The sequence below is a fragment of the Microtus oregoni genome, unplaced genomic scaffold (assembly GCF_018167655.1).
Source record: "Microtus oregoni isolate MIOR12 unplaced genomic scaffold, Mior012 000048F_ref0000485, whole genome shotgun sequence".
Lineage (NCBI taxonomy): Eukaryota > Metazoa > Chordata > Mammalia > Rodentia > Cricetidae > Microtus > Microtus oregoni.
In genome coordinates this window covers 12,204,377-12,221,739 of record NW_024543222.1, presented here as the reverse complement: position 1 = coordinate 12,221,739, position 17,363 = coordinate 12,204,377, and the positions used below count along the sequence as shown (strand labels likewise).

The following is a 17,363-nucleotide window of genomic DNA, read 5'->3' as shown; positions in this document are numbered from 1 at the left end:
CTCCAGCCCTAGAGTAGTTTGAAGTGTAATTTTAATGGATAGTTCATCTTTACTGCTGTTATGTTGCTGTCTGGGAATAACAATACTCTTACAAAAATGCTTTCACAAGAATCAAAAGTTAGAACTTAGAGCCTTTTTTTGTTTTTTGAGACAGGGTTTCTCTGTGGCTTTGGAGCCTGTCCTGGAACTAGCTCTGTAGACCAGGCTGGTCTCCAACTCACAGAGATCCGCCTGCCTCTGCCTCCCGAGTGCTGGGATTAAAGGCGTGCGCCACCACCGCCTGGCAGAACTTAGGGCCTTTATATATTTTTATTAAGAACTAGGATGTAAAACAACAACAACAAAAAAAAAACAAACAAAAAGATACTAAGATCCTTGCCACTGTTGTGAAATTTCTTTGTTAATGGCTGCATGTGTATTTATAATGCGTATGTGATATTTAGAGGTTACAGCACCAGAGCCTGGGGTGTAGTTCAGTGGTAGAATAACGTTGGATTTTGGACTTGATCTCTAACACCACAAAATAATCAATAAATAAACAAACTTGCCAAATTACTAACTGAATGGGAGGTTGCAGTCATGCCTGTTCTGATTCAGAGACAGCTTGAGGTGACTTCCCCTGAACTCTGAACCTTTGCCTCATGAGTTAGCTAGACAACTTTCTAACTTTTGGCTATGTTTTGCTTTCCTGGGCGGGCATGCTCCACCCAGTAAGTCTCAGGTAGTGACTCTCATGTTTGCTGTTTATGGTACGACCCTATCAAAGATGCCAGAATCTGACAGTTCTGGTTTTGACACTGTGTCCTGTTTATAGTTTAATTTGCTGAGTTTTACATGGCCTTTTGGGAAGTGGCATTCAAACGACTTCCTATCACATGTTCCAAGGAGTTGGCAGTGTTGTACACCTGTATCTTCTAACAGATTGGTGCTGGTAGCAAGGTGACCTTCAAACAGCTTCTCTGCGCTTTGCCACACAAAGATGGACACTTTCAGGACTTTGGATCTTCTCTTTGTCTCATGGGGCAGGTACTAGCAGGATGAGGAGGAAAGTGACTGTTGTCCGCCACTCGGTACATTTCATCATACAAGGAATTGGTCAGGTTTCTCCTGCAGGTCAGGGTCTCTTGGCTGAAGAGTTAAGTTCTGAATGTTTAACTGAAAAGTAACTATTTGTGGCAGGAGATAGCCAGTCTATAAAAAGATATTCTCAAGTGGATTCCTAACAATGTTATTTTGTTAAAATGATCAAAGATGCCAGGCATGGGAAAAGTACTTTCTCAATGAGTTTTGTGTTATTTTATTTTAAGGATTTTAGCTCTAGTATATGAAACTCTGTTATAAAAATAAGTACTTATTCACTTGAGAATTTAACCCTGTGTTCCTTTATAAACGTGTTCCTTGTTTCCTTTAGATCTTGAGTACCTGATGCATGCAAAGCAGCAACTGGTGACCACAGCCAAGCGCTGGGATGCTTCCTCTAAGACTATCGTAGATTTCGAACCTAATGAAACTACTGATTTGGAGAAGAGCCTTCTGATCAGATACCAAATTCCTCTTTCTGCTGACCAGCTGTTTACACAGTCCGTTTTAGACAAATCATTGACCAAGGCAAACTATCAGTCACGGTTGCACGACCTGCTTTATATTGAGGAGATAGCCCAGTATAAAGAAGTCAGCAAGTAAGTTCTTTGAGAACCTCCCTCCTCCCCTCTACTCCTCTCTTCCCTCCCCTCCTCTCTTTCCTCTCCTCCTCTCTTTCCTCTTTTCCTCCCTCCTCTCCTCCCCTCTTCCCTCCCCTCCTGTCCTCTTTCCCCTCCTCTCCTCCCTACTTCACCCCACTCCTCCCCTCCTCCTCCTTTTATTCCTCCAGTCCTCTCCCCTCCTCCCTTCCTCTCCTCCTCTTCTCTATTCTCCTTGGTCTACCTTTAGAGTGGTGTTTTAAATTTTACAGTTTAGATGTGCTTAAGTAAAGATGGGCATTAAAATAATTATTCTCCATTAGCTGTTTTTATTTAACCAATCAGCTAGCTTCGAAACAGGGTCTTGTTATGAAGTCCTGACTGACTTAGAACTCGATATGTAGGCCAGGTTGGACTTGAACTCTCAGTAGTCCTGCTTCTGCCTCTTGCATGTCAGATTGCAGGTATGAGCCAGCACCCTTGGCGCTCTGTATTCTATCTTTATTGGAAGTGCTAGTAAGAATTGTGTTTAGGAAGCCGTCGGTAGTGGCTCATTCCTTTAATCCCAGCATTTGGGAGGCAGAGGCAGGTGGATCTCGGTGAGTTTGAGGCCAGCCTGGTCTACAAAGCGAGTTCCAGGAAATAGCCAGGGTTACAGAGAAACCCGGGCTCAAAACAAACAAACAAACAAAAAACCAGAAAGAAAGAATTGTATTTAGTACCTGGCTCTTTTTCACTGCACCTCACTGAATGTCTCCTGGGATCAGCTGTGCTCACTTTTGCTGTATAAAACCAGCCCTCACTCTTGAGACACTTTGCAGTATGTGTAGGCTATTGCAAGCACTTAGAGAATATTTGTTGAATCAATGTACAAAGACAAAAGTAAGCCACATATTTTTTTTTTAATTTATTTATTATGTATACAATATTCTGTCTGTATGCCTGAAGGCCAGAAGAGGGCGCCAGACCTCTTTACAGATGGTTGTGAGCCACCATGTGGTTTCTGGGAATTGAACTCAGGACCTTTGGAAGAGCAGGCAATGCTCTTAACCACTGAGCCATCTCTCCAGCCCCAAGCCACATATTTTGAAAGTTATAAGTTTATAAGTGCTCTGTCATCTTTTATATTTTGGCCACAGCCACATATCAAGAGCTGAAAGCAAAAGATTATTTGATTAATGTAAGAGAAGTAGTCTTAAATGAAAGTGTGAGTGAGTAAAACTATTGCAAAGGTCATTATTTTGAAAATAATTTTTACTGTTTAGGTAAAATAGGATGAATCTTCAAAATTGAACCTCAATGAGACATGATTACATTTTTGTAACTATTTTTCCTTTTAAATATAGTCTAACCAATATACTGTTTTGTAAGCTGTCTTATCATTAATAATAGATTCAGAATGCTCATTAGGACCATACACAAAAAACAAAGAGCAAACGAAAATGTAAAGTACATTGTGCCACTCTGCTTGTTGGTTAAATGTTATAGGATCTTTCAAAGTATCTCACATGAGATGTGCCAGGTCATTATACTTTGTTTTCATTATTCTGGGACTCTGCCATTGCTCTTTTGGTTGTGTTCTTATCTCCCTGCTCTGTCCGGAGCAGAGTTTTGCTGTGTAGCATAGGCTGGTCTAGAACTTGTCACTCTTACCCATTTCCTCTTGAGTGCTCATATTACAGATATGTGCTGGGCCGTTTATTGGTAACTGTCAGGTGCCCAGGTGTACATGTGATGTTAGAGGACAGTCTTCAGGATTGGGATCCCTCCTTCCACCTTGGTTTTGAGACAGGGTTTCTCTTGTTTTGCTTCCGCATTGTATACTCAAGCTTCTGGCTGATTCTCTTATCTCTTGCACTTACTGAGGTCGCAAGTGTGGGCTACTACACCCCATTTTTGGGTGGATTCTGAGTTTTGAGCTCAGTTCATCCTGGCACTGTACCTGTTGAGCTGTCTTCCTTAGCCTCCCATCTGTGCAAATAAATCTTAAAGGCATGTATTGATTTTGACTGTACTGTGTTCTGATGAAATTATATTTATTAACACATGAATATGCTTGTGTATGGTTCCCAATATCATATCCTTTTTCTTAGGAAAGAACATTCTGTGAGTATTGGGCTGATGCCTGGCTTGGGGTCCATGCTTTTAATCCTAGCACTTGGATACTTGAGAGGCAGATCAGGTGGAGCTCAATGACTTCCAGGCCAGGCAGGACTGTATAGTAAGAGCCTGTGTCAAAACAAAAACAAAAGCACAGCAGCTTACCAGACATTTGGTCCTGATGTTACACATCTGTAATCTTAGCACTCAGGAGACAAAGGCAAGGGAGAGTCATGGGTTAAAGGCCAGCTTGGGCCACCTAGCAATTTCTTAACTAACCCCAGCTACAGTAAGATACTGTTTATAAAGCTTGTGACATGCAGGTGCTAAGGACAATACACTTCATCTTACTGACTTTACAGAGGCTTTCAGATTCTTCAGAATTTGTTTCTTTCTTAAAACAAGAACAAATTTAGGCCACATGTTGATGTGCATTCAGTGATCCTACCATGGAAGAAATATGTTCAGTTCTGAGAGATACATTTTTAAAGAAATAAGGCTTTAGGGCTGGAGACATGACTCAGGTTAAGTCCATGTACTATTCTTGCAGAGGACCCAGGTTTTATTGCCAGAACCCACATCAGGTGGCTCACAACTGCCTGTAACCCTCATTTTCAGGGGATCCAACACTTTGGCCTCTGAGAACACCTGACATAAATTGATTTATGCCTTCAACATACACATAATTAAAGATAATAAAAATAAATCTTAAAAGGCAAAGACTAGACATTAACTGAAGCTGTGATTTCTATTGAACTGTGCAGTGCAAACCTACCTGGTCTCCATTCCTGGCTACCTAGTGCACTCCTGCCTGGCAGGCCTAGTGTGGGAGTAGGATGTGTGTCACATCCTAGCCATGAGCACAGCTTCCGTGGGTTACCTCACTTCTCCACTCTGCATCAACAAACCAAACTCAGTGTAATCTAAAATGTCGAAAAACTCCAAATAGTTAATTTTACTAAGCTGATTCTTGTTCATGTAGTGCAAAAAATCTCTTGCAATCAAATTTGCTATATAGCTCTGGTGTTTGAAAACTGACCTATCACTTCAGAGACATGGCCTGCCTAATGCTGGCATTGGTCCTAATCACATTTCTTATCAGCTACACAAGTGGCTTACAACAGCTGGTAATGTTGGTGGCTGCATTGCCTCCTGGGAAGGTTGAGATTACTGGCTTCAAGATTGATTCAAAATGTGGTATGCAAGAGTGGAAAGAATTTGAATTATTAAGTTTCAAAGTCCTGTTCTTTAGATTTTTAACTATGTGTTTCTATATGTGTCTGTGTACAGGTATTTGTATGTGAGTGCTGGTGTCCCAAGGAGGCCAGAAGAGAGTGTTAGATCCCCGGAACTGGAGTTACATATGGGAGGTTGTGAACTGCGTGTTGTGGGTGTGGGTCCTCTGGAAGAGCAGCAAGTGTTCCTAACCTTTGAGTCATCTCTCCAGCTCCAAGCTGGCAGAGCTGTTCTAATACTTGAAGGAGGCTATGACTGGAATTTTAGTTTAGCATGCCAACCTTTTAGGAAGATGAGATATTAGTAGTAGTGGTTTCTACTAGAAATTCTAAACATGCATCTTTAGTATGTGGCTAGTCTCCTGCAGGAAAATCTGTTTTTTGAGGTGTTTATTTTCTAGTGTGTCAAGGCACTGGTTAGTGTCACAGCAGTTTCTCTTGCTGCTGTCAGGCTGTGGGCTTAGTTCTCATGAATAAAGTGGTTGAAAGGAGAGTTTAATATATGGTGATAGAAACATGACAGAAAGCCATGTTCAAAGTTTATTATAGTAACAGGCTAAAAATGTCAAGTTGAAAATGACCTAACCAGTAGTAGGGACCCATGGTGTCCCTAGAAACCAGGGCTTTGTGAGAGTATAGCGGGGGGGGGGGGGGGGAAAGGGAGGGAAGGCTGTTGGTGAGATGGGCACAGTTGATGTAACTCAGCTTCTGGATTGGAGACATAACTTAATGATGGAGCCTTTTTGCATAATGTTAGAAAGATTTGATTTGGAGTCACGGTGGAGAGGCCAGAGGTTATTCGGTGTTACACATCAGGGCATGGAGAATGCAGGATCAAAGGTATCTGTTAGAAGGTAAGATGAGGGCACACTGGGGCTTTGAGAAGGTGGCTGATTTTGGATGGCAATGGAGGTAGTTAGGTAGCTGAGAGTTCCTGGAGGGTGTGACTCTTAAGAAGCCCGAGGAAGATGGAGTTTAAAGAAGAAGGGAGACATTTGAAGCCTGGACATGACCTTGAGCAACAGAGAGAGGTCTTGTTGGGCAGCTGTATTAGAGGCAGTCTCTTCTAACTTAAGTGAGTTTTCATGACCCAGTCCTTCTCATCATGTGAAAGGTGACTTGTGAAACTCTCCTTAAAGAATCACCTGTGACACAAGGACTCATGGCTTTTCATGTGCAGGCTTTTTAATTTGAGTCTTAGTATACATCTGGTCTTTAAATAGTCAGATAAACTTGGGTAAGATGATGTATGCATTTCTTTAAATTACCCAGAAAAATTACATACAGAATAAAAGAAGTGTAATAGGATTTTTAGAAAGTCTCATACAAGGCAGATCTTACTGAATTTTATTTGATCCTAATATAAAACTGTACTATTGAATATTAATTTTAATATGTGTAGACCTTTTGGTTTTATACCTCTTTGTATTCTTTCTATCTATCTATCTACCTATCTACCTATCTATCTAGATATCTAGATATCTAGATATCTATCTATGTATGTTTTTCAAGACAGGGTTTCTCTGTAGCTTTGGAGCCTGTCCTAGAACTAGCTCTTGTAGACCAGGCTGGTCTTGAACTCACAGAGATCTGCCTGCCTTTGCCTCCCGAGTGCTAGGATTAAAGGCATGCACCACCACCCGCCTGGATACCTCTTTGTATTATATGTGATGTTTCCCTCCCTGTAATATATGTGATGGTTCCTTCCCTTTCTTCTTTTCTCCCTTCCCTCCTTTTTTTCCTTCCTTCTTTCCCCTCTCTTCCTTCCTTCCTCCCTCCCTCCCTCCCTCCCTCCCTCCTTCCCTCCTCCTTCTTCTTCTCTTCCTCCTCCTCCTTCTTCTTTTTTTTTTTTTCAAGACTGGGTTTTTTTGTGTGTAGCCCTGGCTGCCCTGGACTCACTTTGTAGACCAGCCTAACCTTGAACTCAGAGATCAGCCTGCCTCTGCCTCCAAGTGCTGGGATTAGAGGTGTGCACCACCACGCCTTGCCAATACTGTGTAAGTTAACAACTCTTGATTCTCTGACACCTTCAAGCACACTTTGTCTCATACTCACATGTACATGAGTGTCCCGATTGTTTTTTTTTTTTAACTTTTTTTTATTGAGAAAAGAAAAAAAAAACAAATTTCCTCCTCCTCCCAGCCTCCCATTTCCCTCCCCCTCCTCCCACCCTTCTCCCCCTCCCCCCACTCCTCTCCCGATTGTTGTCTCTAAGATAGGCTGAGCTCTTTTCCACACAGTGAATCTCCCATGTGAGACTCACTTCTTTGTAATACCGGATACACTTTTATTCTGGTTGTTATTTATTATCATTACCGAGAGAGAAATGTTATGGTTAGATTCTTTTGGTAAGATTTACCTGGCAAACCCTCAGCTGAAAGTCCATTGTAGTTTTAATTCAGTGCCTTTCCTCCTAGCTTCAGTAATTTTAAAGTCTTAATTATCTTAATTATCTCAACCATGTTCAAACAGGTTTACCTATTAGTTAATGTGTTTCACTTATTAAAAATCACCTGTAGCTTACTCAGACTCACAAGAATTATATGTCCTTGTGCATGTGTGTCTGTCTGAGAGGCAGCATTCACATATGAGGTCAGATAACAGCTTTCAGAGTCAGCTTACTGCTTCCACCACGTGGGTTCTGGAATTGAGCTCTGCTCACCAGGCTTGGCAGGAGGCACCTTTACCCACTGAGCCCACTCAGGGGCCATACTCAGTCATCTAAAAATTATTAAAAATATTACTTTATCTTATATAACTTGCCTTCAGCTTGGATATAGGAGAGAAAGATATAGTATATATAGATTTGTTAATTCAGTACAGTGAAATTGATACAGAATTTTACATTTCCATATATTTATATTTGAATTTCTTTGTTGTATTTTTTAGTTCTTATGGTTTTGATGAGAAATACTCAAACTAGTTTTCTGCTTTCGATTTAGGTTCAACCTTAAAGTGCAATTGCAGATTTTAGCAAGCTTCATGCTCACTGGAGTTTCTGGGGGTGCAAAGTATGCTCAGAATGGACAACTTTTTGGTCGTTTTAAGCTTACTGAAACCCTTTCTGAAGATACTTTGGCTGGACGACTGGTGATGACCAAAGTCAATGCTGTTTATTTATTACCAGTCCCTAAAGAGAAGCTAGTACAGAACCAGGGAACCAAAGAGAAGGTTTATGAAGCTACTATTGAAGAAAAAACAAAAGATTATATATTTTTAAGGATATCCAGGGAATGCTGTGAAGAGCTTAATCTTCGGCCTGACTGTGACACACAGGTATGTTTGCAGGCAGTGCCTTCCCCAGTGTCTTCACCCCAGTGTCAGCTGTTGCCTGCTGCTTGTTCTCCCTTGCCGACCAGAAGTGCACTTGACTTCGAAGGCATATTATCCTGGGTAGTTAGAATTGCAGTTTCTGTCACCTTTTGAATTTAAGGAACATGTAGTATGTTCTAGTTTTGTACAAGCTTGAACTCTGATTAGACGTTTGACATCTGCAATGAAAGAGTAAGGTTTTTTTGTTTGTTTTTTAAGCTGCTGTGACTAGGGCCACTGGATCAGCATTGTCTGCTTTCCTTGTTTTTCACTAATGGTGTTTAGGTGAAGCCTGTACCCTGTTGGCTATATTTAACTGGAAAGCTAAATCTAGCCTTTAGATGAAATAGACCATTATTCATAGTCAGTCTGTACAGGGTTGTAAGGTCGATTATCACTCAACATGTGATACTACACACTTGTTCTGGTGTTATCAAATGTGTTCTTCATGGGCATGGTCTGCTCAGACACTTTTTATCTAGCGTTTATAAGATTTCAGTTCTTAGTATGTAAAATGAGGTTAGTAATAGCATGTATGCTGTTAGTATGATTACACAAGGTCATCCATGGTAACTGCTTATTACAGTGCCTAACAAATGCTGCCAATGGGATATAATCATAGTCTGAAAGAAGCTCTAAACTTGTCCTGCAAATTGTTGTCTCCATGAAGTATTTTTGTGCACTGCCAATAGTGATGTTGGTGTAAAAGCTATTTTAAAAACGTTCATTTTGTATTTCAGGTTGAACTTCAGTTTCAGTTGAATCGACTACCCCTCTGTGAAATGCATTATGCACTAGACAGAATTAAGGACAATGATGTTTTGTTTCCAGACATCAGTATGACTCCTACCATACCTTGGAGTCCCAACAGGTATGAAAAGAGATTTCTTAGAAAAAGGAGGATGTTAATATTAAATTGAATGCCTGTATCAGTTCAAGCACACTTGCTTGTTTGCTTTTTTCTTTTTCTTTTCTTTTTTTTTTTAAGACAGTGTTTCACACTATAACCACGCTGGACTGAATCTTATTATGTAGTTCAAGTTGACCTTGAACTTGTGGTAATCCTCTAGCCTCTGTCACCCCAGTGCTGGGGTTGCCAGTGTAAGCTAGTACACTGAGCTCAAGCCTGCCTTTGTTAGAAGCTTGCCTATGTTCTTCAGGAGATGAACGAGACATTTGACATTCAGACTGGAGATTAGTTCTGTGGCTTCTCTCAGTGATATCAATTTGATAGAACACTGAGCAGCTTAGGGATATTTCCAAATGGAATTCTGACGTGACAATCATGACCTTCTGCAGTGGTTCAAATAGATACAACAGCTTTGGACGTAGATGGTATTGTGATTTAGCAAAGTACAGGGAGAGGTCAGAAGATGTTTCTTCAGAAACTGCTGTCAAGTTAGGGGTTGTGCAAATAGCCATCTTCTTAACTGTTAACTCCACTTGAAGTTAAATGAATTACTGCTGGTTTGTCCCAAGAAATACAGCTGTGAGTATTCTTTGTCACTGGTTTTCCCCATTAACTTCTGCTTTCCTAGCTCACTTGACCATAGGAAAGTATCTAAGTGACTTTACACATAAAGATTTGCTTGGGCGGCCACTTGGCAGAGTGGTGGTGCTGTTCCCTACTGATGGATGTCTTGGTGTCTTTAGTGATTGATTACTGTTGACAAGTAAAGAGTGAACACAGAGGACCAGGTGGTACATTTTTATAGATCAGGCCTAGAAGGATCAAGACATACAAGTCCATTCAATATTCCATTGCTCCTGGTCCTAAAAACAGAATAAAACATGATACACCTTTTAGTACAAGCTTTCCATTACTGCCTCACCCCACTTCTTTTTATTGCCACGTTTCTTAATAGGCAATAGTCTGCGTGTCTCCCAACATTATTCATTTACTGTGACTTTGCTGCTCATTGTCCTGAAAGTAATTGTGATCTGATCATAGAAACTCAGGGACATCCCAGCTCTCATTTGGTTGAGCTTTGCATCCATCTCTTTCTTTCCATTCTTATAACTGGTGCTGAGGTTATACTTGAACTATTTTGGTGACATTCTGTTGATCTTCCATCCTGCTGTCTGTATCTCTGTTGTTTGGCCCAACCTAAATACTTCTTCCAAAGTTAGTTTTTAAAATAACTGGCATTTCATCATGTGTAGATCTTTGGATAAAGTCTGAGAACCTGATGCTGAGCTCTGTTCTAGCTTCTCACTGACTACCTTCTAGTCCCGTCGTCTTTTCTCATTCCCAGTTCTGGGTGCATTCAGTTGTCTTGACACTTATTTATGCCTTCCTGTACTTATTTACCTCCTTATGTTTTTGTTATTCCTATTAAGCTTTTTTAACATTATGGTAAAATCGATGCAACAAAGAATCCGCCATCATTAATCATTTAAGAGTCTAGTCTGTTAGCTTAAATATATTGATGCTGTGTACTCATGTGTTTCTCTACCTCCTCATCTCTGTTCACAGCTGCATGGTTTCCTCTGCTGACCAGTCTTTGACCGGGATCAGCCTTTTGAAGATCGTTTGGTACTTTAGAGTCACATGCAGCTTAAGTGCTCACTCTTCAAGTAGACGAGCAGGATGCTTCTGTTCCATTATTTCAGCACGTATTTGCTGAGTCCCTGATGTGCCAGTTTTGGGCTTTCCAGCATGATCTCTCTAAATTAATTTTTGTCAGTTGTGTACATTTCAACTTTTTCCCTGAACTTCAAGCTTTGTAACATACGAGATCATGTCTTATTTATTTTGACAATCAAGAAAGTCTTGTACATTGAAGTTAATATTAATTTCAGGTTTAAAGAGGAAGTTAATATTAATTTCAGCCTAGTGAAGCTTTTGGCATTGTGACTTGATTTGCTCATTGTGTCCAACAGTACTACTGGCTGGCTGTTAAGTACAGAAGTGCCAGAAGCTGTCACAGAGCAGGGTGCTTTCAAGCAGGGCCAGGCTTGCCCACTACAGTTGGAATAGTAGAGGAGGGTCCTGTGTCTAGGACCTGAGATGCTGGTAGCCATGCAAACCCTTTTCTGGAATCACAGGGATTTTATTTTATTTTATTTTTTATTTTTTTTCCATTCAAAAATTTACACTTCCTCCTCTTCTCCGCCCCCCCCCACTCCCCCTCCTCCCTCCCCCTCCCTCCTTAAGAGAGGGCATGGAACCCTGCCCTATGGGAAGTCCAAAGCCCTCCCTCCTACTTCCAGGCCTAGGAAGCTTTGCATCCAAATAGACTAGGGTCCCAAAAAGCCAGTACATGCAGTAGAAACAAGTCTCAGTGCCTTTATCAATGGCTTCTCAGTCAGCCCCCACTGTCAGCCACATTCAGAGAGTTCGGTTTGCTTACATGCTCATTCAGTCCTGGTCCAGCTGGATTTGGTGAGCTCCCATTAGAACAGGCACACTGTCTCAGTGGATGGACCAACCCCTCGCGGTCCAGACTTCTTGCTCATCTTCTCCCTCCTTCTGCTCTTCAACTGGACCTTGGGAGCTTTTAGATAGACAATGAAGCCAAAAAGTCATTCTTGAGCATGTAGCCTATGAACTAATTGCAGGAATGAATCGGGCCAGAGGAGGAAAGGCTTTGAATTAACATAGTGCTGGGAGTGAAATAATTTTTTTTCATTTAAATTTTTTTTCCCCCTGAAACTAAGCTTGGATAGATTGTTTTCAGCTGTGGAGACAAGGCTCTGCAGCCTGCATGCTTAGCTTGCTTTCTTACTCAGTGGTTGGACAATGATGATAGTTGCTTTCAGATTTTGACTTTCTTTACATATTCATTATTTATTGCCAGAAATTGCAGAGATAACTGACATCAACAAAGTCTCAGATCTGCTCTGAGTCCCTTACACTAAAACAGTTGATAATCAGAATGGGCTCCATAGTTAAGGAATGATATTGACAAATTTACAGAATTGTTCCTTAAGTATGTTGTTAAACTCTTAGCTTTGTAGTTAATATAAAAGTCCTATATCTTTAGCGTTTTGTAACTCATGCTGCTGGAAATGGTTGGATGTGTTGTTTTGTTTTTTAATGTGATTATTCAAGTAATGTCTTTTCCTAAAATCATCAGAGAATATAGAAATAGAAGCTAAAGTGGATTAAACTTTTGATGCTCAATTATTTTTCCAAACAACTTTAGATTTAGAGTGTTTTAGTTGATGCAAACATATGCAAGGTGTCATTGGCTTTAGGACAGCCATCTAGTGCCATGTCTTACCTTTGTAGATAGAGGGAGGGTTATAGACGACAGGGGATCTTGCAATTGCAGTGTCAGATTGGGTGTGTGGAACTGCTTTCTGAGCTGAGCTTCTGCAGTAAGTTGAGTTACAGAAGCCCAGAGTCAAGTAGCCAGGACTGGGGCAAAGGCCAATAGTGTTATCATAGACCACATCACCTTTCCTCTTGGCCTATAATAACATGTTGGGAGTTTTGGTTTTTGCTTTGTTTTCTGATGCTTCTTGTTCACTGGGTTTGTGTTGGCTGCTCGAAATTTATTTACCTTGTGCTCTTTGCAACCAGAGGAGCACAAACATGAATAGGGCTTTCTTGACTCAAAAAACCCAAAACACTGAGCATTATTTGTTTGTTTGATGGTTTGTTTTGTTTTAATAGATGTGGAGGCTGTTTTGAGAGACTTCTTCCACTGTCAGACTGACCAGAGTTGGGTCTCCAGAAGCTAGGCTCTGTAGAATAGAAAGGCAGAGGAAAGCGGTGCTGGGGATGGTTTGTGGGTAACCATGCCAGTGACTGCCTCATGTCGGGTCTGGACGTGGTGGTCACTTAGAGCTCATTTCTTCTTTTGCGATAGAAGATAGAGCATTGCCAGGCACTGGAAGAGCTATTATTGCAGAAGCTGGCCATTGCAGAGGGACTCTGAAGTAAGGTGCTTTATGTAGTATATGGTCAGAGTTCTCTTTCCTTCTAATGTACAAAAACAAAAAACAGTCAAATTCAGAAAAAGTAGTAGTGGCATGTTTTTATCTCCTGAGTTGATTTTCTAAGGGTCTGTAGATTTAAAGACTCAAAAAAAAAAAAAAAAAGACTCTCCTTGGTTTGAGTTTAGCACAGTGGATCAGTTGCAATTCTTAAGCATCTCTGACGGTTAGGACAGTTTTCATATGTAAGGAGTTCAGCCTTCCTCACCAAGAGGGACTTTTGGTCTCAACTCTGTCCTCCTGCCTTTGGTCGTTCCACAGATACTTGACAAGTTTAGCCGGTGTCTTCACACACCCTTCTGTTTTAGCTCACATCTCAGCACTTTTACCATAACTGTTGCAGCATTAGTATTTTGGTTGGCGTTGTGAGGAAGAATGCCATTGATTCTTTACTTTCACCTGCCTCAGCATCTGGTGTCCATTGAAATCTTCAAATCATAACCATGTTGGAAGGGGCACTCGTGGGAGCGGGTTCATTACACAGCCACATGTGCTGCAGGTGGTCGTCACTCTGAACAGTAGGAGCTGTGTGGGTGGATGGCAAATGTGGGAAAATACCAGAAAATACGCCATTTCATCTGGATGTATGAAAAAAAAAACCCTGCTATTTAATCAAGATTTTAGTCAATCTGTTACTTAATCAAATATCTCTTAACCAGGGGGATGTGGGTTTTTCCTTTTCTTTGTGTTCCAGGCCTGGATGGAGATCTTCCAGTAGGTCAGCAGTAGACAGTAGATAGTTGTTTTTTTGTATTCTGTTACAGCTTCCCCATTATGGGAAACAGTTTTTTCTTGTATTTTGAAGTATTGCCAGCAAGTAGACTACAAGTGTTTGTTTTCTTTAGATTAGTATATAACTCAGGTTAGTTTTGATTCCTTGTAGAAGAGATTACCTTGACTGTAATCTGGAGAGGTGTTAGCGTAAGTGTTGGTTATTGTAGATGCTGTGCTACTTGTGTAGGTGTGTCGGTGAAACTGACAATACTGATGTGTATGTTTGTATTTTCTACAGACAGTGGGATGAGCAACTAGATCCTCGACTAAATGCAAAACAGAAGGAAGCTGTCCTGGCTATCACCACTCCTCTCTCCATCCAGCTGCCGCCTGTTCTCATCATCGGACCCTACGGGACAGGCAAAACCTTCACCCTGGCTCAGGCGGTCAAGCACATCTTGCAGCAGCAGGAGACCAGGTGAGTGGAGGAGGCATTACTGTCTCCTTAGCCAGACACAGTTTCTCTTCTTGTTTTAAAGATAGAATGAGGGCCAACGAGACAGTTTATCCAGCTCTTAATCATTAAAGGAAGAGCAAGACCTCAAAGCGATGAAGTTTGTATTCTCTTAGAATATGTTGTTTTAGAAGCTGGCAATGTAGACAATGAGAGTTTTTAACATAGCTGTCAAATCTTCAAGTCTGCTAAGGGTTGGGTATGTTAGAACTCAAAGAGCTGGGTTTAGAATGTTTATTACAGACAGATTTAAAATTTATTTGGGGGAAGTCCTCTATAGCCTAGAGTAACATACTCTCTAAAGACATCATGGGGTCCTTGGTGAAGACTGAGCAGGGTGAGGGAAATGGACATGTAAGATGGCCACTGCTCTTTTGATATTATATACTGCTTGACTAGCTTTATGTTGTGTCATTCTTTTTATTTGCACCATTTATTTCAGCAGGATTCTCATTTGCACCCATTCTAATAGTGCTGCTGACCTCTACATAAAGGATTATTTACATCCATATGTAGAAGCAGGCAATCCCCAGGCAAGACCTCTCAGGTATTTTTAAGGCTTATTATGTATCTGTATCGTTCTTTGTTATTCTTAAGAAAAGGTGTCTGTAAAGATTTTATAGGCTTTGGAAACACCTAAAGCATTAATTGTGCATTGGCATTTGAAGGTTATGTCATTGGAAGAAATCCTTAAATTAAGGCAAAATGTAAAAATTGTTGACCATTTCTGAAACATTACATATACAGAAAGACATCCTTTTTTAAGTTTCTCATGTAAAACTGTTGTTATGGTTGGAGTAGATTTTGGTATGTACATCTAAAAAATAGTGTAAGATAAGCAATTAGCTTAAATCAAATTGAGTTTGGTTACTAGCACGGTTTGCATAGCAGAGAAGTCATGTAATAACAGTTCTTGACGGAGTCAAATTTTAACTGTGGTCATTTACTGGAAGCTGCACATTAGAGAAGCATGTGTTCTTCACACTTCTGCAGCACTGTGATGATGTGTTCAGGACTTTTTGCTACTATGTAAGAGAAAGAGTATCAAAAGAAATTTTCCATTGCTGTAGAAAGGTCCAATGATTATATGTGGTGGACATAAAATATACTTAAATATAGACTATGGGAGAATAAAAATCCTTTTCTTCAGAAAACAATAAAGAATCATAAGTAGTTATTATATCATTTACTTTTGTTGTTATATGAATTATTAGTTTTGCCATTTTGCAAACTAATACACCATGGTTTAGGTTGGTCATATGATTATTAATTACTGCTTAAAATTAATTTCTAACCACACTTTGATTCATAATATACTAACCTCTTATTTCTAGTCGAGTCCAGGCATGGAAACATGAAGTTATGCTATTTAATTCTTTAATTCCCATCACCAAAACCCTTTGAAAGTGTTCAGCACAGTGGTGTGGCCTGCTAGCACAGATGCCCATGCTGTGCTGTCCTCTCGCTGTAAAGACTAAGAAATCATCAGTGCAGTAGAATCAGTTACGTGTAGTAATAAAATACTGACCACTTATCCCCTGAGCATGGGCGAGATGTTTACTGAAAGATGCCTTCACAGTAGGTTGCGGATTTTAACCTCTAACCTCACAGTGGAAGTGGAGGAGCTAGCATTCTACTCTGAGTGTTCTCTAATGGAGAAGAGTTGATTGTTTTATTTACTTGTAGTGGTGTGTCTGTGTGTGTTGCATAGAAAATGTGGCAGTCTTGGATATCATGTTGTTCTTGGCTTGGAAGCAGTTGAATGGAGGTAGTGGTGGCGCACACACAAGCCTTTAATCCCAGTACTCGGGAGGCAAAGGCAGGCGATCTCTTGAGTTTGAGGCCAGCCTGGTCTACAGAGTGAGTTCCAGGACAGCCAAGGCTACATAAAGAAACCCTGTCTTAAACCAAAAAAAGCAAACTAAACAAAAATAAAATACTTGAGAGAAGCCCCCATCTTGCTTGGTGGACTTAGCATAGGGTATTTGATATTTGAGATAGTAGACTCCCATCATATTTCTAGGTTATATAGCCTTTCCACGTGCAGTTATTTTGGGCTGTGAGGATCCGCCATGACATATGTCCCCATATGTGTAATACAAAGTGATTTTTCCAGTAGAGTGTGTTCAGAGTGGTCCAAGTGCAGAAAGATATTTCACTTTTTCTTAGCTCTCAGAGTTGTTGAATCCAAGATGAAAAAATAATTATTTTCAGATTATTTCATTTAGTAAACAGAATAAAATGAAAAAGTGCCTAGCTTCCTGGAGTGTTTTCTTTATATACAACACCCTACATACTTACTGTAGCTTTATTTCTCTAGGAGCGGTGCTAGCTTGCAGCTGCAACCTAGGAGGGTTTATGTCTTGAATTCCTATTAGAACATTTGCTGAGATTAGTTGATAGTTTTCCTATGAATCATAACCATGATAGATTTGGGAGATAGAGCGGATTAGAATGCCTAATTGCTCTTTGAGAGTTTTGCTCCTTTTGGTGGTTCTGGAATAGAACCTTATGGGCTTGGCCATGCTAAGCAAGTGCTCCTTGCCACATCCCTAGCCAGAGGAGGGGGGGGAAAGAAACAGCTTTACTGGAATTGTTCTGGAATGTGAGAGATGGAACACAAGAGGGCACCAGATGTCTATAGGCTCCTGAGAGGAGAGCTGTTGATAGAAAGGCAGGCTGATATAAGTTGGCTACTTCTCAGGCCATAGTGTGGACTTGGCCCTGGGAACCAGACTAGTCAGTGAGGAGATAAAGTAGTAGTGTGGTAAGCACGATACTCAGGGTTAGGATTCATGAAGTTTCTGTTAGTTGCCAACTGAGCCTAACGTATTTGGAGTTCTTAGATAACATTTTAGATTACAT

At 40.6% G+C, this 17,363-nt stretch overlaps 1 protein-coding gene across 5 annotated transcripts in view; it reads left to right on the top strand.

Annotated features, from left to right (window-relative positions):
- Helz (helicase with zinc finger) overlaps positions 1-17,363 on the top strand; it is a 145,750-nt gene that overhangs the window by 59,972 nt on the left and 68,415 nt on the right. For 3 of the 5 annotated variants that reach the window (XM_041635667.1, XM_041635668.1, XM_041635669.1), the window contains 5 exons: positions 1,412-1,679; positions 7,957-8,290; positions 9,067-9,197; positions 14,283-14,462; positions 14,941-15,045. In XM_041635667.1, the coding sequence (XP_041491601.1) occupies positions 1,412-1,679; positions 7,957-8,290; positions 9,067-9,197; positions 14,283-14,462; positions 14,941-15,045 (1,018 nt within the window). The remainder of the gene's footprint in view (positions 1-1,411; positions 1,680-7,956; positions 8,291-9,066; positions 9,198-14,282; positions 14,463-14,940; positions 15,046-17,363) is intronic. The other 2 variants (XM_041635670.1, XM_041635671.1) reach the window with 2 other exon arrangements.